General features: G+C 39.4%; 3 protein-coding genes across 4 annotated transcripts in view; all 3 read left to right on the top strand.

Annotated features, from left to right (window-relative positions):
- The window catches only part of LOC117567269 (dynein axonemal heavy chain 3), a 51,401-nt gene extending 44,861 nt beyond the window's left edge, over window positions 1–6,540 (top strand). Inside the window, exon 11 of the mRNA XM_052006011.1 lies at window positions 6,448–6,540. Coding sequence (XP_051861971.1) covers window positions 6,448–6,534 — 87 coding nt within the window. The 3' untranslated portion in view covers window positions 6,535–6,540. The remainder of the gene's footprint in view (window positions 1–6,447) is intronic.
- On the top strand, window positions 74–2,514 carry LOC117567272 (uncharacterized). The gene is made up of 3 exons (XM_034247136.2): window positions 74–204; window positions 1,934–2,017; window positions 2,083–2,514. Exons 1-3 carry the CDS (start codon window positions 159–161, stop codon window positions 2,334–2,336), a joined length of 384 nt encoding a protein of 127 aa, XP_034103027.1. The 5' UTR covers window positions 74–158; the 3' UTR covers window positions 2,337–2,514.
- LOC117567270 (ammonium transporter Rh type B) lies at window positions 6,412–16,984 on the top strand. Of its 2 annotated transcripts, XM_034247133.2 has the most exons (9): window positions 6,412–7,029; window positions 9,951–10,119; window positions 10,423–10,588; window positions 10,683–10,944; window positions 15,064–15,254; window positions 15,865–16,062; window positions 16,139–16,232; window positions 16,326–16,428; window positions 16,678–16,984. In XM_034247133.2, exons 1-9 carry the CDS (start codon window positions 6,861–6,863, stop codon window positions 16,709–16,711), a joined length of 1,386 nt encoding a protein of 461 aa, XP_034103024.1. In that variant the 5' UTR covers window positions 6,412–6,860; the 3' UTR covers window positions 16,712–16,984. The 2 variants fall into 2 exon arrangements, with proteins under 2 accessions (XP_034103024.1, XP_034103025.1); XM_034247134.2 differs by lacking the exon at window positions 16,678–16,984 and having other exon boundaries at window positions 6,413–7,029; window positions 16,326–16,594.
- Window positions 16,985–24,765: the final 7,781 nt, after the last annotated feature.

Genomic DNA, 24,765 nt, shown 5'->3' with positions numbered 1-24,765 from the left:
TAACACCTCATTGATAAGATACGCTCACCTGTCGCTCGGCAAAATCGTGCTCAGGTTTTCAGTTTTAGTTTTAGTTTATACTTCGACAAGCAGTTTGCCCCATATACGAGACGCAAAAAGTTTATTTCAAAGTTGCGAAATCAATCTATCGAGTGAATATGATGTGGCCGAAAAAGTGTTCCACCTACTTGGTGATATGTCTGGGTAAAGTTTTGCAAATTGCTAAGAATGTCTCAAGTTTTGAGCGGAAACAGTCTAAAGTTTGATGAGATATAAAAGTATTTGTGAGCTTCTATACGATTCTTAATGAATTGAGTGCGAATTAGTTATCAAACGAAGTGTTTGTGTGTGTGTGTGTCATCAAGTGAAACTGTGAGAATAGAGTCCACAACTTCTCTACACAACTTGAGCAAACTCTACACACATTAAAAATGTAAGAGCAGACTAGAGTTTAAATAAAGCAAGATAGAAATATGTCGTTGAGCTAAAATGTGTGTCCAAAATGATTTAATTTCGGGCAACAAATAAATTACTTATCGTTCCACACTATTGTGTTCGTCGATATTAAAAGGGTTCGTGAAATAAATCTTTCAAAAAAAAAATTTATTGGCAATGAGACTCAAAAAAATGTATGTGCTGGATGTGTCATCAAGTAGAACAACAAAAATGAATTCCACAACTAGCGGAAACTCTACAAAAATGTGCGCTTATCAGTTGCCTTGTGTTATGACCAACATTAATACTGATAAACTTGGTTTACTCATCGGTGTCTCAATCGTGCTATTGTTTGTAATGAGTAACCCCCTAAATATACATAAGTGTAACAGGTTATATTTGTGTGGTCTTTATGTGTGAAAAACAGAGGAATTTTCAATTGTCTTAAATTAAATTTTAATTAGACTATCTAAAGCAACCCCAAAGACTCCCACATTCATTTACATTAAACAAGATAAACAGGAAAAACAGCTTTATAAAAGTTAATATATAAACACATTTAGTTGCACTCTATTTGAAAATGTAATTTCACTTTGGAATTGCTTATTTAATTTTGACAATTATATTTTAATTTATTCCATAAATATTTTATTTGGTTAAATCTGAGTGTAATGGCCCATTGCTAATACCGGATGTGGCCCAAGCACAGCAATAATTATTTCAACGTATAAATTATGAAATATGGAAAAACAATTAGTTTTCGGTTAGCGGTCGAGTGTCCCTTCGATGGGCTGCTTTGGCCAAGCGATTTGTTGATTTTGCTATTCAAATCGATAATTAAATTGATAAAATTCAAATTTACAATGTTAAATGTTAAATGGTTAATGTGGCACTAACCTCAAACATCGACAACATCAACACAGCAACAACGAAATCGATGAGAAATACGTTTGAAGTTTGAAGCAAAGCCTGAGAATCGAGAGAAGATAATCAAAACTGACATCCGCAATGGAAACAATGGCAGAACATGCCATAACAAAGACCCCCCAAATACTCCCCTCTTTGCTCTGAAGCAACTTCTCAATCGCTCAGGTTCCCTTGGTCAAGTGTTTATCTGATTTATCATCGAACTTGGCGCGCGCTGGCTTTTGTTTTTTTGTGGCTCTGTTGTTAAATATTTTCTTAATAATTAATTATTAATATTTAAACAACTCTTCGGACAAATAACAAGAATGTCAGCTCCATCTGTTTGATGAATGGTTAACGTCGATTTCAATGAGTTCCGTTCCGTTTCGTGCTTCTCGCGTTTATTTTTTTGTTTGTATTTTTTTGTTTGACCAATTCGATACGCTACGATGTGTGATGTGATCCGATGTGTGATATGATGTGATGCTCCGTTTGATAGCTTAGCTTATAGCTTAGAGACCACACACGATTCGTTTTGCGTTTTTAGCTATTATTAATTTCTTTCATTTGTTTTGCTTCGTTTTCTTTACAGTTCTGCTTGCTTGCTTCATGCAGGAAACTGAAGCCACACGACGTGTTAATCGCGGTCGCCGCACACTTACTCGCAACTACTTTAGTAAGTTTTTTTTTGGTATTGTAATTTGATCGTTTATGATAATAAACAATTTGTCATGCTTTTAGCTGGACTTGCCATACCCGGTTGGGCTGTGGTCACCTGTGTGGCTATCGCAGAGCTGCTTTTGGGTGCTGCCCTCTACTTTATTATGTACAAGTTCATCTTGGACAAGGACCCCGATACAGCAACAACTTATACTCCAGCAGCGACACATGATCCTACACCGAGTGTGCAACACACAATTACACCAGTGCAGCCAGCACAGACAGTGCATCAGGTGCAACCTGTGCAGCCATCGCATGCCACAGAAATTGCCTAAGTAGAAGGTTAAGCGGAAGCAGAACTTGTCATTGAGCAGTTAACATTTCCAACGAAAATTCCGATACATATACATATATTAATAGTTATATAATTCCATTAGGCCAGCGCAGAACGTAAATTCATTCCGTTTTTTTTATCAATCAATCGAATAAAATCTTTATTTGTTACAAACAAAATGTAAATTATTTTTTTTTTTTGAGCGATTAATCGCTCCAGTATTTAATGGCTGTGTTTTGGGCGGGGTTGATGGCGTGGCTTTTGATATTTTTATGACGGCGATTTAGAGGCGCCGACTTGTGATCCAGTTTGTCGTCTTTATCTTTATTATATGTATCTTGTCGTCGACAGACAGATTGAAAGTTGTCTAACTATAAATCGAAGCGCATTTGGTTGTCAGCTGCAAACAGGTCTTAGACCAACTTGTTGGCTCACACACAAAGTGTGACAGACTTTAAGGCTGAGCGAGTAATTGCATTACAGCTTGCACAATTTGTTGCATACTTTTGAGCGTCTGTAGTAAATACTCGAGTAATGGCACTTTAGCTTTTTCATAGCTAAAATTAGATTTTAATATCAATAGCGAGACATTGAATAAACAGGCTGTAATTTGAATTAGTCTCCAACTATGTTGCGGTAAGTGGAGTTACTGCTGCTGCAGCTGTTATTGATGCTACTTGCGGCACACACTTAACTTGGTACTTGGCTCGGCAAACGAGGCGAAGCGACGCAAGTTGTCCGCTTTGCGCTGACAAATCGAAATTTATTATAAACGCAATTGAAAAATCCCCCAGCGGCACTTGAGCTCAAGCCTGATGTTGCATAGCTGCCATGGCAGCCAAGTAGCCTGTAAATGCCAACAATTGCCGCAGCGCAAAGCTTTGCTATAGTAGCGACAGCAGGCCAATGGATAGAAGATGGGATGGCGGATGGTGGATGGCAAAGCAGCGTAGAAGTTGCAGCAGCCGCATAACCAAAGCGGATTTCAAATTGACACAAAACAGACAAAAAGCAAATCGTTTAGGCGCAACCACCAGCAAGAGCAGCAGCAGCAGTAGTAGTAGAAGCTATGTCACACATGCAGGCACCAACCAAGGCAGCAGACAGTGGCAGTCGAAATTTGTGTAACGGAGCCAAGTTGCCGAAAAAAAAAAACGAGAAACCCCAACGAACTGCAGCAGAGAGACAGAGTGGAGCAAAGCCAGCAATACAAATGCCGGTAAAGCCAGTCAGGCAGCCGGCTGAAGGATACTTTGGTTGGCATAACAAAGCCACACAAAAGACTTGGTCCTGCACAACCACGACGATGGCGACAACGACGACGATGACGACGACTGGGACGACCATGATGATGTTGCTGATGATGATGAGAATGTTGTTGCCGTTGTTGGTATAGTTGTTCCAGTTGTTGCCATTGTTATACACGTTGTTGCTATTGCTGCGAATGCAGCCAGCTTAAAGGAACTTTAACTGACGTTCCGAAAAACATATTCTCCTACATAGTTTTATTTTAAACGATTTAAATAGAGATTTAAAGAAATTAAGAGAAGTTTCGAAAACGGTTTTGGGCGATCTTAATGAAGATTTAAGGCAACTTAAAGTGACGTTCCGAAAAACATTTTCTCTCACATTTCTTTTCAATGAAAATAAATATTATATTATATTATATTTTAGGCAATCTCAATGGAAATTTAAAAGTACTTTAAGTGACATTCCGAAATACACATTTTCCTGTGCTTCTTTTCGGAGAGAATTACACATTACACACAGAGAATTACACATATTTATTTTGATTTAAAGCACCTTTAAGTGACGTTCCGTAAAACACATTCTTTCGCATTTCTTTTCGAAGACAATTACACTTTTTATTTTAGGCGATTCCCTTGAGATTTACATAGTGGAAACACGCTGTGTTTGCTCATCTTTGTGTGTGTTTGTGCTACGCTCGGCTTGTGGTGTTAAAGTTTATCAACATATCGTCAACATTGTTGCCCCCTCATCTCTTCGCTCTACGTTGCAGTGTCAGTGCACAGTCGCTCATATTTATTTATGGCTCTGCTAGAAAACCTAGAGAATACACATAGAGTTTACATTTTTGCTTGCCCTCAGACTGGCCGCAAGTTGCACGGCTCTGGCGCCTGAGGTTGAGGTTTAGTCTAAGACTGAGTCGGAGTCTGAGACTTGCATCTTCAAGCAGTAGCAGCAGCAGCTGACAGTTTGGCAGCCGTTTTACAATGTTATCAATTTTTTTTTATTTGTATTTTTTTAACCTGCTTCTATTTGTTTTTGTTGCTTCCGCTGCTGGTGTTGTTGTTGCTGTGCTTTGGCCCGGATTTAGCCATGTACACTTGTTGTAAACAACAACATTAACAAGGGTTTGCAACGGCTTCAAGAACGCGTACGTGGGCGGGGAAGAATGGGAAAACGGTGCACACTCATAAGCATTCATTGGAAATCCTTTTCGATTTATTTGCGTATTCAAACGGAAACATTTAAAGTGATTGCGGATGCAAATTTTACGCTCCCCCGACGCCTCGACCCTCCCTTCCCTTCCAGCACCCCTCAGGAACAGTATGTGTAGAGTCGGCAGCTGTAGCAACATACAAAACGAAGAACCAAATGGCGCCTGATATAGTAGTACTCCCCTCGCAAGCCTTGATAACTTTTCTCTTCTTCGTTCTAACCATTTCTTTTTTTTTTTACATTTCGTATATTTTTTTGTATCTTGGTTTCACAGATCTAAAGAGCGTTTACCCAGCGCGTGCCTGGCATTTGCGGTTTTTGCGCCAACTTCACACATTTTCTTATGTCGGTTTCTCGGTTTGCTTTTGCTTTACTTTATTTTGCTTTGGTTTGCTTTTTTATTATTGTTGCCCTGCTATGAGAATTTCAATTTTAACACAGGTGCTTGTGTTTGTTGAAAAAATAAATATCAATCATACGCCCCAACAGCCCCAACGGCCGCCTTAACCAAACAGCAGCAACTGCCTTGCCTCCGCTTGGCAAAGAAGGTCTGTTTTATTATTTATTTTACACACTCTTTCTTTTTAATTTTTTATGATATTTTCCCTGGCAATTAGTTAAATGCTGTTTGATATTTATCAAGTGGCATATATATAGAATTGTAATTAGAAATAGCTTAAAGTGAACAAGCCCTTTTATAAATAGATAAAGTAATTATAATAAACTTGAATTGTTGAATGAAAGTATAAATAAATATTGAGCTATATTTAATAGAGAATCGAGTGCATTCGCGTTATAAATCCTCATTCAATTTAATTTCATAGCTATCCATTGACACATTTCGATTCCATATTCAAAGCCGAACCACAAAATTCCACATTCAGAGTATTTTTTTTCCAAGCTCTTCGCACGAATGTGCGACTCGTTATGCCTCATTGTGCCCATTAATTTCGCACTAAACTACTAAAAAAACTGTTAATGACTACGACTGATGGCGACGGGAAGAGCAGATGTGTGGCCCGTCCGTCGGGTGCTTTGCATCATCAACGAGCGATCAGCTGCTCCATTTCTGGGGTAGTTTAAACACTTTATGGCCAATTGTGTTGTTGACAGCGTGCTAATTGCTTTCTGGCGATAACCGAAAAGTAGCTAAGCGATTCGATACTCTTGATATGCTTGTGTTTGCCATTGTCGTTAAAGAGTTTCACTAAGTGATTTGAAATATATTCAAGTTGACCAGCAGCCACAATCAAAATATTAAACTTTAAGCAGCCGCTTGCTGCCGGTTGCACGCTGCCCTCATCAAATAATAACGATGCAGCAATCAATTGAAACACCACACAAAAGTCTTGTGTGTACCGTTTCAAATTGAAATTACATTGCAGCTAAAACAAAACAATTTAAATAAAATAGAAACTACGAAGCCACAGACAAGCTCTCGCAAAACGCTGGGCAGTAAATAATTCAGCAACTGTCGAGCAGCGAGCAGCGAGCAGCGTGCAAATTAAATCAAATAGTTATATCATGCGAATAAATCGCTGTGGATATATCGCACATACGCCCCGTTGACCACATGCGAAGCAGTAAAGCGGCAGCTACTTACGAGCCTCGCACAATGTGACCGGCATCAGTACGCGCATTGCGCTCAGCGGCAGCAGATCGTGCCAGTGAATCGTGCCCGCCCCCTTCCGCCCACTACGCGAGTGACTGACTGTGTGCGTGTGCGTGTGTTTTAAAAAACTAGAAAAAAAAACGCACGCCTATTTGTGCATATCGAAGAAGAGAAATATATAGAGACAGAGAAGCGAGCAGCTAGCTAGCTAGCTGGGGCTATCGACTTCCTGTCTAGTGGCACTTACGCTTCTAATTCCCGGTCGTATCCACACGCGTGCTGCAGCGACTCTGACGCGGATTTCAATTGCATAACGAGAGCAAAAGAGAATCGAAGAAGGAAAGGAGAGAGCGACCGACACTGGCAGGACTTTGAGCAAACTCCAATCGCCTGTTATACACAATTTTTTCTTGCTTCGCCTGAGACTGGGAAAAAAGAGACGCCACCACAATGCATACGCCGGGTAGCAAAGTGTCGGGCTACATTGTCCTGATGATTGTGCAAATAATTTTCCTGGTGCTATTCTGGCTGTTCGTGCGTTACGAGAAGGCTGTGCTCCCGGCGCCAATCGCAGCTGAAGACGCTGGATCAGCAAAGGAACACGTTTCGAAATATCCGCGTGAGTAGCCAACGTGATTTTTTTCTCCCTCCTTACCTTCTCACCCCGGGCACAATATAAAGCATTGGCAAACTTTGTCATTGATTCTAAAATTAGTCGCAAACGTTGTGCAAAATTTAAGCTGCGCTATGACGATGGGGAACTCTGTGGGACATCTGTGTATATATAAATAGTGTTTGGGGTTCGTTTATTGGATATGCGACAATTTACAACTAATTGGCCAGCAGCGAGAGAAAGAGAGTGAAAGGGGAGCCGACTTGTCGGCCAACATTCAAAAGGAAAGTCCAAAATCGAAGGCTAATAAGTAAGCCTGCTGTGCAAACACTGCTTGATATTGAGTGACGGACACTTTATCTTTATCTGCATGGCGCATGGACTTTGCTGGCGGCCGAGGTGCTGTCCATCATAGGTGTAAGCATGTCATCGACACTGGTCATGATGAAATTCCGCGACATCTACAGCCGATAAGACCATCAATGTATCTTAGCTTCGAAGAGCTGACAACTGACTCACTCATCAGTCTTATTAATAGACTGTAAATGTAACCCATTTGTGTGAAATGCTCAGAAGAGATAATGCTGGTTGTCAGAGTAAAGCCAAGACATCGTAATAAATATGTTTTACATGCAGCGCACATGACAACTGATAAAGATCGACGCTGATAAAATATTTTTAAATTAGGCTAGGTTAAGCAAACCTCTTGACGCAAAGTTGCATCATTTTTATCGACAGAGAAATTCAAGAGCTTATCAAAACAAGCGAATACGATGGAGTATTTAATTATAAATTATGTTTTATCTCAGCTCAGTAGCTTCAAGATTTTTGTGGATGCCGTAAAAGAAATTATATATTTAATGAGAGCAGTAATTGTGAATCGTACAGATATATACATATGTAAAGATGGAGATAATGGCTAATCACTTGGATTACTAGAAGAAAAAGTAATTGGAGATTATGGAAGATAAGATTTCTTAATTGGGATAATTTAAACAGTCGGAGTGCTCGACTGTGAGATACTCGCTACCTATTGTAAATAAAACAAGTAAGAAAGTTACAGTCGAGTGTGCTCGACTGTGAGATACCCGCTACCCATTTTTAATAAGGGCAAAATATTGCGGTATTATTTTCAAAATATACCGAAAATACTAAAAAATACTAAAAATATACCAAATGGTATGTTTGGTATATCGATACAGCACACCATTCAAAATATACCATAGACGGCACAATGTACCAGATTGTCGGCCAAAGTAACTAAGAGCCCTAGTAAGTAGGCGTTTTTGCCCATACAAAAGTATTTCTTTAATAACTTCCACAATTTTTATCTGATCGCAACCAAATTTTCAGGAATCATAACTACTACAGTAATTATAGTATATACCAAAATTCTCTAGCTTTAAATTTACGCTTGTTATTCGATTTTTTTGATTTGCGGGGGCGGAAGTGGGCGTGGCAAAAATTTGAAACAAACTTGATCTGCGTGCAAACATAACAAATGCTGTCGAATAAAAATTATAGCTCTATCTCTTATAGTCTCTGAGATCTAGGTGTTCATACGGACAGACGGACAGACACACAGATGGACAGACGGACATGGCTATATCGTCTCGGCTGTTGACGCTGATCAAGAATATATATACTTTATAGGGTCGGAGATGCTTCCTTCTACCTGTTACATACATTTCCTGCCGGCACAAAGTTATAATACCCTTCTACCCTATGGGTAGCGGGTATAAACAGTGCGGTATTAAATTAAAAATATACCAAATTAATATACGTACCAAATTATATAAGTAGTTTTGTCCACACAAAACTTTTTTAACTTCTACAATTTTCATCTGAACAATTTTCGGGAATCTTAAATACTATTGTTATTATTGATGTGGATTCAATATGATGTGGTTTGAAGTGATAAATTAGCGGTGTTCTGCTAATTCTAAGTCAAATGTTTTTTTCTCATGAATTCGTAACTTAACTTGTACTTTTTAACCATTTCCTATTAATAAAAATATTTGTTGAGCCAATTTTATAATGCTGCCACATTTCAAACCACAATTTTAATAGCTTTTAGACTTCCCAAAAAGTAAGCAGCAAACAGCAAACAGCAAACAGCCGAATATTGACTATCAAAAATTAATTACATCCGAATGATGAAGTAAAAGCTAAGCAACAAAACCCCGTGCTAAAAAATGTACATTTAATCCTTCATATTGAAATAGCTTTGAGACTGCTAAAGCTATTACCCAGTCCACTTACCAGGTTTTTAGGGTATAGACTCATTCTATACTAAAGCATTGGCTGTGTTGCCAGCCAGCGAGCCAGCCAAGAGTGTTTGTCAGCCAAGTGTTGGCGGGTCATAAATAAATGAAGTTATTTTTCGCATAGTCTCCTTGAAGTCCCGCGGCACCAATTGCATTAATTACTTTTGCCACAACGAACCCAAAAAAGAAAAACAGACACACAAATGAACCGAACCAAAACCGAACCGAAGCGAAACAAGAAGCCGAACTCTATTGTAGTGAAGCGAACTGAACCGAGAACTGGGAACTGGAATAACTGAACGGAATGAGCCGCACACACAAATGAATAATTAAAGTCATTAATTTCAATTTATGCAAATGCGTCTGTAAACAACTTGTTGCAATTCATAATAAATAAATTTAACCGTATTTCACACTAATTGCACCCACATACAAACAAACACACATATGAGCACAAATGCTCTGTTCCATCGGTGCTCGACTTGGCCACCGTTCGCCATGGTGACATCAATCTCAATGCAATTGACTTTTGGCAGCAGACAATTGGGCCACTAATTGAAACGACTTGACTCAATTAATAAGCGCGTGCCAAGGCGTCAAATACAGTCAACACTCATCCACTAACTAACCCCCCCTCTCCCACGCTCTCTCCCCTTTCAGAATTCCAGGATATTCAAGTTATGATATTCATTGGCTTCGGTTTCCTGATGACCTTTCTGCGTAAATATGGCTACAGTGCTACAGGTTACACTCTCTTTATGGCCGCCCTTGTCGTACAGTGGGCTGTGCTGATGAAGGGTTTCCTTCACATGGATGGCGGCAAGATCAGGTGAGTTGCCCCACATCTAAATGATTGTGCAAACAGCATAAATAAATTACCAGCACAGTCGGTGTCTACATCTTACATCTCTACTGTGTCCTAGCGAAAGAAATTAAGAAAAATAACCCCGAGCTCTAATGAATTCATGCAATTACTTTAACTTGCTCAATTCCCACAACGCCTGGAAAAGTGGGCGTGGCGACAGGCGCTACTTATGCTAAGTGAAACGACAACCAGAGACAAAGGTCGCCGGCAACTTAAAAAGTCCTTTTTATCCTGACAAGTTTCTCCCCCTGTGTTTGCTTTTTGCAGCCTTTCACTGGAGAGCATCATCGATGCGGATATTGCAGCTGCCGTGCCCTTAATCAGCATGGGAGCTTTGCTTGGACGCACCACGCCCATTCAGCTGCTTTGCATGTCCATCTTTGAGGTGGCGCTGTTTGCGGGCAACGAGTATTTGGCTCTCAATATACTGAGTGTAAGTTTGCATTAAGATATTCCTAGTTAATCCTAGATATTCCTTGTTAATCCCAGCTCTAACTTTATCTAATTCTTCTCTTGTTACTTCTTAGATTTGCGATTGTGGCGGCTCTATAACTGTGCACGCTTTTGGCGCCTACTTTGGCCTCGCTGTCGCATTGATGCTGCGTCCTGCCAGCGACCAGAATGATGCAGGCAAGCATGAAGGTGCCAACTATGTGTCCGATTTATTCGCCATGATCGGCACCACTTTCCTGTGGGTCTACTGGCCCAGCTTCAACTCGGTGCTGGCCGAGGGATCGGGCGGAGAACGCGCCATCTTGAACACGTTCCTATCATTAGCCGCGGCAACAGGTGAGTCACGTGCCATGTCATTCTGTTCTGGCAATTAGTTGGCTCAAGTGGGTGGCGAAGCTCTCTCGCTCTCTTCTATTTATATTCTATGCATCCTGGGCAGCTGCGTTAATTATAATGTTGGCGCGGGCCTATTAACTCCGTCGGCTAGCTATTGAAATTGAAAAAGGTTAAGAGCTCGAGATCCAGGAGGCAAGCAGGCAGCTCCTGCTGTTGCAAAATCTTTATGCATGCAACTCACAAACTAATTAAATGTCAAATAGTTTCGTTAACACATTTGAAAATTTATTTTGAGCACGTAGCGCACATAAAAACGGCCCCAAGAGCTTGGACACTTGGAGCAGCAAGTAGAAGCTGTCCAGCATTTAGCTGTCTATGCGATTGTGTGTGTGTATGTGTGTGTGTGTGTGGGTCAACTATGTTTGACCATGGCCATGTCGTACACAACATATAGAAAATGTGCTAAAAGCAAAAACAACCCGAAAGTGGTGTAGTTGCAGGGGCAGCAGCAACGGGGAGGGGAGACACTCTCTGCTGTTGCCTCACTCGGTTAATGTAAATAACAAAACACAAATTAAATGTATACAAAGGGCGCCTGGCAACGACTACAGCGACTACAACGACCAACAAAACAGCTATAGCAACATCAACAACAACAACACCAACAAAAACAACAACAGCTGAGATAAGCCAAGCTGCAAGCAACATTGGAAGAGCGGTTGCGGGTCCGAGTGGGACCATGAGTCGCTATGGCGGCGACACTGGGGCGTCTGTGGCCTGAGCCTGGCCATGATATTAAAGCCCTCACGTTACAACTGCGGAGCTAACACCTAAACAGCGTCATAGAACATATTAGCTAGCCAAAGACTAGATCAACTATTTGCTCTAGGAGATACCCTGTTAAGATGACAAGTATTTTGATGCTGCAAATCTTTGGGTCTAATCAATGCTAAGTTTGAAACTTATATTAGCGACAGTTAATACTAATCAATGCTAAGTTAGAAGCTTATATTAGCGGCAATTACTAATTAATGCTAATTTATATATTTTTAGCAATTTTATTTAAAAATAGTCAGAAAGCTGTTGTCAAGTTTGATATAATATATTGACCCCCTTCGACAAATTAGCGTAAACATAAATTTTGTTTCTTTTCTAACATTTCCATCAATTCTTGATACTAAAGATAAAACTTTCACATAGATTAAGCAATTCCAAGAACTCCAGTTTCTTTTGGTAGGTAATCAAGCCTAATTTTACTAAAGATTCATCAGAAATGCTAATATAATGAAGTATTTGAAAAAATGTATATTTGAGTTTTGTTTTTGAAGTACTTTTAGACGGATGTGCTCTTCTTTTTAAGTGATATAGAATCGTCCAGTTCTTCTAAGTGAAATCTCTAATTTACCAATTGATAAATGGTAACTCTAAAACAATCTCGCATTACAATCGAATTGCTAAGTAATCGATAAATATATTTCTCTCATAAATAAGGATCAAAGTTGTATTATAAATAACTTTAGTACCAAACACTCAGTTTCGTTAAACTTTTGATTATGTTTCTACTGAGCACTAATATGCCCCACAGTTGCAAACATAACTAGACGCAACTAGACAGCAGAGAGAGAAGGCAAGGCAGTCGGGCAGACGGGGACATTTTATGCGGAAGGATGTGCGATTAGTTGAGTCAACGTGGGGCACTGCCGCTTGGGCAGCCAACTCGCTTTGGGCCGTTGTCCCGTTCAGTGGCCAGTTACTTGGCTCCGCTAGTTGTTGCCTTAATTAAACTAAAGCTGGGATTCAGTTCAATGCTGAAATTAGAGGCGTTTTTCTGGGTGTGTCACACACTCTACACTGGACATCCAAGAGTGTGTGTGTGTGTGTGTGTGTAGACCATACGGGTGTTGCGACATGCATAGCAGACGACGCCATTCGGTGTCCAAATGCGGCGCCAACAGCAAAATACGCCCCAGTTGTTGTTTTCACACCAAGTTCGAAACGAGCTTGGGTCCGAAATACGGTTTCTACGCCTCTTTGCCGGCTGTGGCTCCATATCCAGCCATCTCCTCTGCCAGTCCTACTTCTGGTCAGTGTTGTGTCGTTGTTGTTGCCATGCTATACCTTACCATACTGCCCGCCCGGCTGCCCGCATTGGCCGGCAATGTTAAGCACAAAACACATTTTATAGTCACAAGTGACACCATTGGCGTTAATTTAAATTGTTAAATGTGCAAGCAGCAAAGCGCCAACAACAACAACAGCAACAAACAACAAACAACTGACGCCCCGAATCTCGGGCTGCTGCTTTTGGCCTTGCCTTGGCTTTGGTTTAGAGAGAATTTCTGGGGACCCGGCTGTAAAAATACTGTTTAATTGATTTTTAAGCCAGATTCTGTTGTACTCTCGTCGCCTGGACAATGTCAAAAGCTGTTTTTGAAATTGCTGCGGTTTCATTGTTTGTTGTTGATGTTGCTGCCGTTACTACTGTTGTTGTTGTTTTTCTTGTTGTTGCTGCTGTTGTGATTTGCACTGCTTATTTGCACTTGCCACAGAAACCGAGCGGCGTCCCGTATTAACTAATTTATGCAAATTATTATTGCTGCAACATATGTTTCGCCATAAAATGGAGATTTTTAAGTATTTAGTGTTATTTTTGCAGAGATTTATGCTTTTGCCTCTGTAATAAACTGAAGTATGCCGCCTCCCTTCAATGGTTACCCTGGACAACAGGAGTCGTCTCATTCTGTGTGTTGCCTTGTTTACATTTTTATTAGTTTTGTGTTTATGAACTGCGGTTGTGGCCGAGAATTGCGGCTTGTGTATCCCATTTGCTCCACTTGGATGATTTAAGAGCATGTTATTTGTTCCAACTAGAGCCGCAAACTTTGTACCCACAATTTTTGCACCCCAAGCAAACTGCTTGCTGCTACTACTGCTACATTGCTATAGTAACTTGTCTCTTAATTATTATTTATATCAACATTTACTTACATACATATGAATTTAGCTGATCCTTGCATGACTTACTCAGCAATGTGCAATGCTAGGATATGTTTCTGTGTTTGCTTTATTGTTGTGGATCGCATTTATTTTAATTAAGCACTGACTTACATACATATATGGCACACTCCGCATATATACAAATTAAACTCGTGCAAAAAAAAAGAAGCAATCATAATAAAACAGAGTGACCGCATGCATAAATTATTGATCAACCACTATCGATTAACGAATAATCGCGCACTAATTGAAAGCACGAAATATCGTCGCAACAATATCGATATTACAACGGTTGCAGGAAGAAAAAACACACACGCACACGAATGCATTTAAATGCAATAATTTTTATTTTTCACATTTTATTTTGCATATTTTTCGATTAGCACAAACTCTTAAATTTATTGCAATTAACACTTTTGTTGCTGAGTTAGCAGCATTTACTTTTTAAACACTTTTAACACATTTTTATTTAGCATTCGCACTACTTGGTGATATTTTGTTCACTTAAAAATAAAGAAAATAACACTTTTATTCTACCAATTTTGACATTGTGCAGCTTCAACTATGGTTAACTAAATAATTAAGCACTTGCACAATTTGAACGCACTTCACTCCACTTTATTAAACTTTTATGTGCCCAATTTGCTTTTTCAACATTTTGCAAATGGCTGCGCAGAAAAAACTGTAGAGATGCCACCTTGATTAAAAGGGGTTACTGATATTCAAACGAATAGAGCTGCCAGATTATATTTGGAATCTGCAAAGAATCGATATTTTCCAAGGACTGATGCTGTGCACGTATCGATAAAATAAATACTAATTGGTTTACTGCGGCTCAATTTGAAGCTCACCCGTTCGAGTACTTAGTGTAGTAGCCTAATTAAAGCGAAATAACGAAAATATAACACAAAATGGCTATCTATTGCCAAACCAAAACTACATAACGGCAACAGCTTGGGCATGGGCCATTGAAAACGTAACTAGAACTCTTGAAGTAGTGTTCATCGTTGAAAAGGCAGCCTACTGGGAGCCCTTTCTGTGCATGTTGTTGTAACGTTATTCACTGTCTCCTTTATTTCCCCCCTCACAGTCTCTTACACCCTTCTCGCTTGTCTCTTGCAGTGACCACCTTCGTTGTATCCGCACTTGTCAGCCATGAGAATAAATTGGATATGGTGCACGTGCAGAATTCGACGCTGGCGGGCGGTGTTGCTGTTGGCACCGTTTGCAACTTGCTGCTCGGCGCACACGGCGCTGTCTTAATTGGCATTATCGCTGGCACGGTTTCGGTGCTCGGCTATCGCTATTTAACCGTAAGTTGAACGACTGCAAGTATCCACCCAAAAAAAAAAGAACGACTACCCACCAAAAAAAAAGAGCAAACATTGGCAAAACAAGAAGAAGCACACTAATGGGGCCACATCCGGACTACTGCCGAACTACACACACACACAGAGAGAGCCATGTAATCCATACAAACATGAGGCGCTATTCAAATGCCTAGCTCGCAGGCAGTTTGTGGCGCGTTGGCGAAGCTAGAGTTACGTTTTTGGAGTTTTGCCGACTGTTCTGTTCTGGAGCTGCGGACACTGTGTCCAGCAGCAGCAGCAGCACACTAAAGGAGTGGAGGATGGAGTGGGCATCGTGGTGTCGCCTACTGCGTTTTAATTAGTGCACGCCTAGTGCAAAAATGTGACGCTAATGAGTAAAGTTTGTTGCCCGTCGGCTTCTGGTGCCATGTTGCAACCGGTTGTTGCACGTGAAGTTGCCTCCATCCGCTCTTGGAAGGTGTAAATAAATTTAGACTCTTCTTTTTTGTGATATGCAGTTGCCATTTTTCGCCTCTATTACGTTTAATTAGTTCGCTCATAACTTAAAGCACGTTTCTTTAATACGTTTTTTCTACCCCCAAATTTTGTGTAGCCCTGGCTGACCAGTAATCTGAGAATACACGACACCTGTGGCGTACACAATCTGCATGGAATGCCAGCCCTTATCTCGGCCATTGCCTCAGCAATTGTCGCATCTATGGTCACCGCAGATGACTATCAATCCGAGCTGCAAGACATTTTCCCAGCCATGGTGCATGGCAACAATGGCACAGTGACCAAAATTATGGGCGTAAGCAAACCGCCGCCATTGATTACACACTTTTGCTGCAAGCTAATACACTCCCCCATTTCCATCTTGAATTTAGGGTCTTGGACGTAATGCGAGCACACAGGCTGGCTATCAGCTATTTGGCATTGCTGTAACACTACTCATTGCTATTGGAGGTGGTATTTTGGCAGGTGCGTAACGAAATCAATTCGAATCGGAATCCGTATCGAATCGAATCTTTAATTACCTTTAATTTAATTGTGCAAACTTGCTACGTGCCGCAGGTGGAGTCATGAAGTACACTAGCTTCCGCAATCTGGAGAAGGATGAACAGCATCAGGACGAACAGTATTGGGAAGTGCCAGCTGTGGAAAACAAAGAGGAATAGTTAAGTTTTGTACTTACTTTATTCCCGTCTGCCTGCCTGCTTCACCCGAATTGAATCGAATATATTGCATTGTTAAATATCTATTATACTAAATATTTTAATTTGATTATACTTTTATTTTATGCTGTATTATTATTATTATTATTATTATTATTACTATGCCAAGCACACATTGTCCTCATTTGCACTTATTGTTTTTGTTTAGACTGCACACTTGTTAAACAATTTGTTGCGTATTTTTTTCACAGTGAACTAAAAATTACTGACGAGCTTTTGTTATAAACAAAGGCAACGACAGTTGCAGCTGCAGCACTCGAAACAACAACAACAATAACAACAGCAGCAGCAGCTCACAGAGTCCTGACAATCCTTTGTGTGTGCTCTCTGCTTGTTTCGCTTAATTTTTGTAGACATTTGTCGCATTCAATTAAAAAGTTCAACAAATTTACACATTTAATTAGCACAGCAACGCACAGCAATAATATAAACAACAAAAAAACATACAAAAAAAATAATGAAATGAAAAATCTGAAATAAAATTGCGAGTAAAATGTATTAGCATTGAAAATATGTTTCTCTTCCTTTCTCTCTCCCATATCTCTATCTCTATCTCTGTTATTTTTTCCTTCGCTGCTCACAATTATTATTTTTGTAAATTTATTTTGCATGCTATCCGCGAATTTTAATGGAATTAAAATCATACATACAAATTCCAACGCTAACGCAAACGCAAACAACAACAAATTGCACAATGGCGAAAAGTTTAAATATGCCCCACGAAGTTTTGGATGGCGCCAATGTCGTTGTTGCTGCCACTGCTGCCAACTCCGACCCAGACGCCAACTTTAATTGGCGCCCATTTCTGTTACGCAACTGGAATGCAGTTGTCCCCACCAGCAATTTGTATGTGCGGGGCGTGCTCTACTAGAGGGAAGGGAGCCAAGAGCTGCAGGCAGCAAACTGCAGCAAAGGCTAATTAAGTGGCCCAAGACAAAGTGTCAACTAATTAGCTGACTTTTAGCCAGCTACTTGGTCGGTTCCGGGGCCAGCTTAGCCGGCGATTAGCGCACCTGCAAAATAAAACAAAAGCGAAACCCAATAATGTCTTTTAAATGCATCTCTCCCCTTCACTCGACTCGACTCTACTTCGATGGTAACTACGGATACGATAAGCTGTCTCGCAACGTCTTAGCCGGATTTGGGCAGCAAAGCGCAGCCAAAGAATAACAATTACCCAAGTACTACTTAACTATGAGAACTGTTGCAGCAGATCAAATGAAATCGGTAATCACTTCACGATGGCGTTGGAGTGGACAACCAACACAGATTGCCAGAACTCCTTTAGCACAAACTTCGGAAGAAGCCATCAAATTAGTTTTACTATTCAATTTTACAGCGGAAAGATAAGAAGTTAGAGTTCTGTGGAAATTGCATTTAACTTGGTTCGTTTGTAGTATTGCACGATCTAAGGGAGTTTTGCTATTTGAACATATGTTATTGAGTTCATGGAGAGTTTATTAAAATTGCTTTATGAGGAGTATTAAACTTGTAAGCTTGGACCTCTAGAAGATGTTCTATATTTTACATATGTTGACGAAATCAAGAAGAGTATAGGAATTAAGTGAAGTGAATAAGTTGGATTATTATATTAAAATTTAAATTTATAAGCTCGGGTATCTTTACGATATGTTAACGAAATCAAGTTGACAAAGATATTAAAACAAGTTGAGTTTCAAGAGGTAAACATATGACAACACAACATATTTTAAAATGAAAATTATTTTAGAATTGCAATGTTAGAATTGTAGACTTAGTAAATATATTTCACACAGTTATAGATCACAATAATTACAAATTTGGAGGAAAACATGACTATGTTTTATTAAATTGATGCGGTTCAAAATAATTTGAAATTGTTTGTTATATTTATATGACTAACATATGGAATAAATTGGTTTGTAATATAATTTCTACATATTTACTATGGGTAAATAATTTTGATTATCATTTTTGAAATTATTTATTTTAATATGTACAAACAATGCATATCTCATTACTTTCATTTTAATTAGAGAATAGCACCATCAACCACAAAACTTTACGGATAAAGCAAATTTGTTGATATCAAAATTTAAATAGTTCTGCTTAAAATTTGAGAACCACATAAAATGTGTTGATATTAAAATTTAAAAAGTTCTGCTTAAAATATGAGAACTGAATTTTCATAAAATGATATGATGCACTCACAAAGTGCACATTGATATTTAACACAGCTCTTGTGTGGAAATGAAAATGTACTTTAGACTACAAAATGAATGTTTTTCTGCAGCTTTCATAGACTATTTTTATATGCTATGCTTATTCGCATATATATTTTTTTAATAAAAGATTAAATGATAAATCGGCACATGTTTTAGAGAGACGGCAAAAGAAAAACAGAAAAAATAAATAATAGCTAAATGGTAAAATGGCACACGTACTAGAGGTTAACAAAATGGCAAAAACTAAGGGGAGAAAAGGGGGAAAAAAGTGTGAGAGACACGTGTAAGGCGACTAAGAGCAAAAATATTTATAGAGATGAAAGGACGACAAAAGCGTGTAGTCAAATGAGTGGCCAAGGATGCGAGTTAGAGGTTGAAGTTGGGAGTTGGAAGCTTTGCTGTCTGGTAGGTGAGATTGGGTTGTGCAATTTGGCAAAGTATTCCCCGGTGCGCCGTTTGACTATTTTGGCCAGGCCAACCCAGGTTCAAACGTACCAGACGACGACTACGACGAGGATGTCTGTCTACCTTTTCACTGGATGTCTATGTCGTTGTCTAAGTGCTGTTTTATTGCATGTGGTCGGTTGGCTTGGTTTGGTTTGGTTTGGTTGGTCGTGGAAGCCTGCTCTAGACATGCCAGACAGATGGACACTCACACGTCTATAATAATAATTAACAGCATGAAAGGCTGCGATGTCGACGACGACGACGGCAATGGTGGCATCCTTTTGGCGCACACTGTATCTGTGTGTGTGAGCTTTGCCGTGCGCCACGAAGTATGCAGCATATTTTATGCATGTGCTGCAGGCGGTGACTGTGACACGACAGCCATAAAAAGAGCAGCAGCAACAGCAGCAGCAACGGCAACAACAACTGCAATTAAGGCGATTTTAAACAGCGTTGACAACTCTGCCGACATTGACTTTGCCTTTTGTCTGCGAGCAACAAATTGTTGCACATACATCTACATAGTTGCTGTCCTTATCTGCTGTTGCTGTTGCTGAGAATGTTAGAGCTCGCCAGCTGGGGATTTGTTGCAGTTGCACTGCTGACTGCCTGACTGCCTGACGCTGTTGTTGCAGGAAACTACGACTCGGAGCGGAAACTTGTACAACATTTTGCAACAGTAATTTTTTGGGTGTTGTTTCCGCCGGCGTTGACATTTTCCAGTCTTTGTTTATGGTTGGACGACAACCCCAACTTGTGCCCCCCTTTCCCCTTGCTCCTTCCCTCCTGTTCCCCTCTCCATCTTTCAAACCTAGTACTAGCTTAAAGCCTTTTGCCATTTGCTTAATGCCTTATCGAGGTTGCGTTCCCTCAGCGCGTCTCCTTGCGTTGGCAGCGTCCTGCACGTGGCCATGGAACCCTTGCAAAATTCATGATTTACGTTTAAGTGTCATTGGTATTTAATTATTTAGATGGCCCCCAAGTCGTTTAAGTTGCCGTTGTCGAGCTCCCAATCTCCCAATATACCATTCCCCTTTGCCCTGTCGCTGCGAGATGAAAGATTGCTCTGCCTAGAGATGTGAGCGTTGAGAGTTGCGAAAACAATTTGTAGCAGGAACTATCGTATAATGAAAGTTAAAGGAATTGAATTAAAAATGGGAATATAATCCTATCTTATTGTTACTTAGTACACACATTAATACGATGATAAGAATATTTTTCTATCCTTCTTATTAGATAAGCAAATTTGGCAATATTTTCTAAGGAATTTGATTTTGATTTTGTAGGTCATTAATAAAAACTTTTCTGCATTTGAAACACAGAAAAGAAATCTCTAACGCATTTATGTTTTTTTTTTAATAAACGTAAATTTATTTAGAATATAATTATTTGATAGATATTCGTTCTAAAGATCTTAATATGTATCTCCAATTGAAATATAGCGAAGAAGTTGAAGTATGGCGATAACATCAGAAAATTTCAGATATTTCTAGCTTCTTAAAAACCTAAGTCTACATTTTTTTGGACTTATTTTGAAAATTTGTCAATCTTTAGGCCAATGTACTTTATTTAAAATTTTTTTTCTAAAAGACGAATGTTTTTGATATTAGAACTTGATCTTTTTTTCAGTGTTGTTTATGATTTTTTATAGTATAGACTTTTTTAATGGTAGGATGCAACAATACTCTAAATCTTCCGGTTAGAGTCAATATACTGAAAAACCCAGCCTTATTCCACTATAAGATTTTATAAGCTACACATTGTACAAAAGACAGCCTCCTAGCTATACATTGATAGTTGACTAAGCATTGATAGTTGAGTCAGTGACAAAGTTTCATATGTGTTTAACTTTTACGAAAATAGAATGCTTCTAAAGTACTGTTAGTAATTAAGAAACTAGACAATCTGTTAACACTAGGAATCAGTTTCTTGTTATGCTTGCACTCTTTAAACTAATGTCATATAATTTTACCACACTGTCAAATTTCGTACTTGCTTCACAAACTTAACTCCGATCAACAAGTGCTAACATGTCGATTATCAATGGTTAGCATTAACCTTATGCGCATTAGCTTTTGACCTGCGTTTGCCACAAAGTCGTAACTCTCACGCTTTCGCTGTGCTCACGTTGCCATCTCTAGTTGGCGGCAGCTAAGAATCGCCAATAGCTGCGACACACACGTGCGAATTACTCGCTGTGTGTTTGTTCACCTGGTCGCGCGCTTTCCATTTCATTTTTGGCCAATGCCCACTCCATTGACTTGTCGTCCTCCCCCCGCCCCTTAAACCAGGCACCCCGACACTGAGCAAAGTGTTTGCATGTTTCTTGGCTTGCTTACAGACACATACAATAAATATGGTTGCCCAGCAGCGTCACGCGAAACCCGGGAAAAGAAGGAAGGAGGCGGGAGTAAAGGAGTAGCATCCGAGCACAGTTTTGTTCGGTACTCTGGGGACTTATCGCTCCAACTGGCAGTTGATATGGCCATGTGTGAGTGTATATACATATACATATGTGTGTGTGTGTGTGCTCCCCGCTTGCATGGCTGGCGCTCGTTCGATGTGGGGCAGGCAACAAAACGTTCAGCAGCAGCAAAAGTGAAATTAAATAAATTTTATAACATAATTTACGCTATCACAACATGCACTTCCCCTTCTTCACCTCCTCGCTTTCACCTGCCTGACTCTGCTGCATTTGTCTTGTATCCAGCGAGTGTCCTGGGGATTTGCACTCTCTAGGGGCGGCGTGTGTGTGTGTGGTATTCGGGTGGGCGTGGCAGCTCGCAACGCAACACAGAGCAGCGCACATTTTTCGTTAATATTGCGCACAGCCAGAAGCGCCGAAATGTAGGCTTCAATTAAATGTTAATTTTACAGAGCTTAAGCATGAAATTCGCTTTGAGTTTGGGAGGTTTTTCCAACCCCCTCCCCCCAACTCCAACTTCAACTCGATTTCCATTTCCATGTCCGCCACTTTCTTCTTTCTCCTTCGTTGTCGTCCTGTTTGTCGCTGTTGGCGGATTTGTGCGCTGTTTTCGGGCTCAATGATGCCTCCTCTCCTTTTCGCCTCCTTTGCTCCTTTCTCTCCCTTTCTTCGCAGTTCTTCGAGCGCTTTTCATTAAGAACGACGCTCACATCAAATTGTATATTTTATGGCTGCATTTTAATCTTTTTTATTGCCAGCTCACTTTTCATCCAAATAAATATGGAAAAATACTTAGCCCAGCTGTCGGTTTAACGCGTTTTCATCACTTTTCTTCGCCAAGCGTTTTTACTTTATATGGCCCGCTTAACTGCGGAGCACCATCTATCGATAAATTGAATGACAACGAAGTCAATTTTCAAGGCAAGGAAGTATTCTCATTGACGAAATCATATAAGAAACGAAAAGAGTTCCTCAAGATTTAAGCACTATAGTTTTAAAGATATAAGAAGTTTTGCTTCCAGGTTGATAACTTAAACATTTCTGTGCAAGAATGACAGAATTATTGTAAAATAGGTCAAATTATTTGCGAATTTTAAATTATTTTATAAATAAATCTTGGTATGAATATTATTTAGGTTGCTATGAAATGCCACACTCACTGTTGACCAAAACAAAGTATATATGAGTATGTGTATGTTATGAATTATATTTAGAAACATTAAAGATTAAAGTCAATTTTACCACTTTACCTTAAGGATAACCTTTATTTGATTGTATAATATCTTTTAATTCAATTTTAAAGTGAACATCTGAGTTATTGTTATTCAACTGCTAAATACAAAGGATACTTAAAATTTCAATGTGCAAATCACTATCAATACCGGATAACTTCCTTAACTTAGAGATAAACTATTGTGTATAACTTATTTAAAATCAATGCTATTCACTCGTTCAAATCTTGTCATTCAATTGGCCAACAAATTAAATATTTAATTTGAAATTCATTATTGATACTTTAGCTACCATTAATTTCACCTAATGGTATTATTATAAAGATTTACTACTAATTCCTTAAATTCTGCGCAACTTTCTTAACTTAAAAATAAATTTTGGTGTATAATTTCGCGTGTTCTATTTTTGTCAATCAAATTCAAATATAATTGAAAATTTATAATTATTTCTAAAGTTACTATTAGTTTTGCCTAATAGTTTTATCTGAAGAAGTAACTACTGACAATTTATTTTATGAATAACTTTTCAACTTATAGATAACGCCTTTGGGTATCAATTATATGAAATAAATCTTATTTGCTTCTTCTGTTTTTGTTACTCAAGGAATTTACTATCGAACTATCTCAAAAATATAATTTAAAATCCATTATTGATCCTTTAAGTTTTGCCTAACGTTAATATCTTTTTATCTCCACTATTAATACTTTAAGTTATGCATAACTTTTCTTATTTAAAGATGACCTATACTTCATCATTTACATATCTTTAATCAATATTTACAGCAATCTTGTTACGTAAAGATAAGAAAATAGCATAGTCATTTAAAAAATATTTCCAAAACTGCTACACTTAAATTTAAACTAAAGCTAAACATGCCTAACGTGCCTTAACTCGTCTAGTTTTTGTAAGCACTCGAGTATAACAGCTTTGAAGATTGTTTGTCAACTGTTATACACTTTGCAGTTTTGCGTGCAAAATATTTGTCAGTTCCATTCAATTTGGGGTAACATTTTCATGATGAGCCCCATCAAAAGTTCGCCGAACGCACTTGACTTTACCTTTTTTTTTTGGTCCCCCGAAAAAAATATATTTTTTATATAAAATATGCAGTAAATAAAATGCATTTACCATTTGTCTGTGTGGTTGTTGTAGCTGTCTAAGTTGTTGTTGTTGGTGTTGCTGTGGCAGTTGGGTGAGAGTTGAGGACTCTCTGGAGGGGGAGGAGTATACCCAAAACACATTCAAAACACGCTGCGAACTTGAATTCGCTCAAGTGTCTATAAAAAGACGCACACACACACACACACACACAAAAGTCATAAAATCCATATTGACAGTGAGGCACTTGTGAAAGGATCAGAGAGAGCAACATGAGTGAGGGGAGGAGAGGAGGAAAAGGGGGGGGGGGGGACTCACACAAGGGTCGGACCAAACAAAAAGAAACCATTGTAATAATGTCCAAAAATATGTTACCAACACGTGTAGCATGCATACGAACAACAACAACAACAAGAACAACAACTGAAACGAGGAAATACTTTTGCCCTGTTGACTGCAGCATAAAGGATTGGGATCAGGACACGGGGCTGAAAACGTTAGACACGCTTAATCGATGCAACAGCGGGCCGTGCGGGGCGAGCAAGGGGATTGAGAGGCGCCACTTGTATTTTTATAGCAACGATATTTTATTTACCGCCAGCGGCAAACAGAGCTAGACGTGGGAGGAGAAAGCAGACACACAGAGAGACAGACAAACAGACATAGAGACAGACAGAGAGACAGACAGACAATGTCAATGCGCAGGCCGCGTTCATCACATCACACGGAAGCGCTTTAGTCGAGGTGGGAGGCAGAAAGGAAGGCGGGCAGGCTGGCGGTCCCGAGAGTTTGCTGTGTGGGCGGCATGCTTGAAACATAAAAAATATGCTGACAATAAAAATTTGTTGTCGGCTGAGCGGCTCAGCAGCATG

Source organism: Drosophila albomicans, chromosome 3 (assembly GCF_009650485.2).
Source record: "Drosophila albomicans strain 15112-1751.03 chromosome 3, ASM965048v2, whole genome shotgun sequence".
NCBI lineage: Eukaryota > Metazoa > Arthropoda > Insecta > Diptera > Drosophilidae > Drosophila > Drosophila albomicans.
The sequence above is the reverse complement of the archived record's forward strand: the minus strand, read 5'-3'. Positions and strand labels throughout refer to the sequence as shown.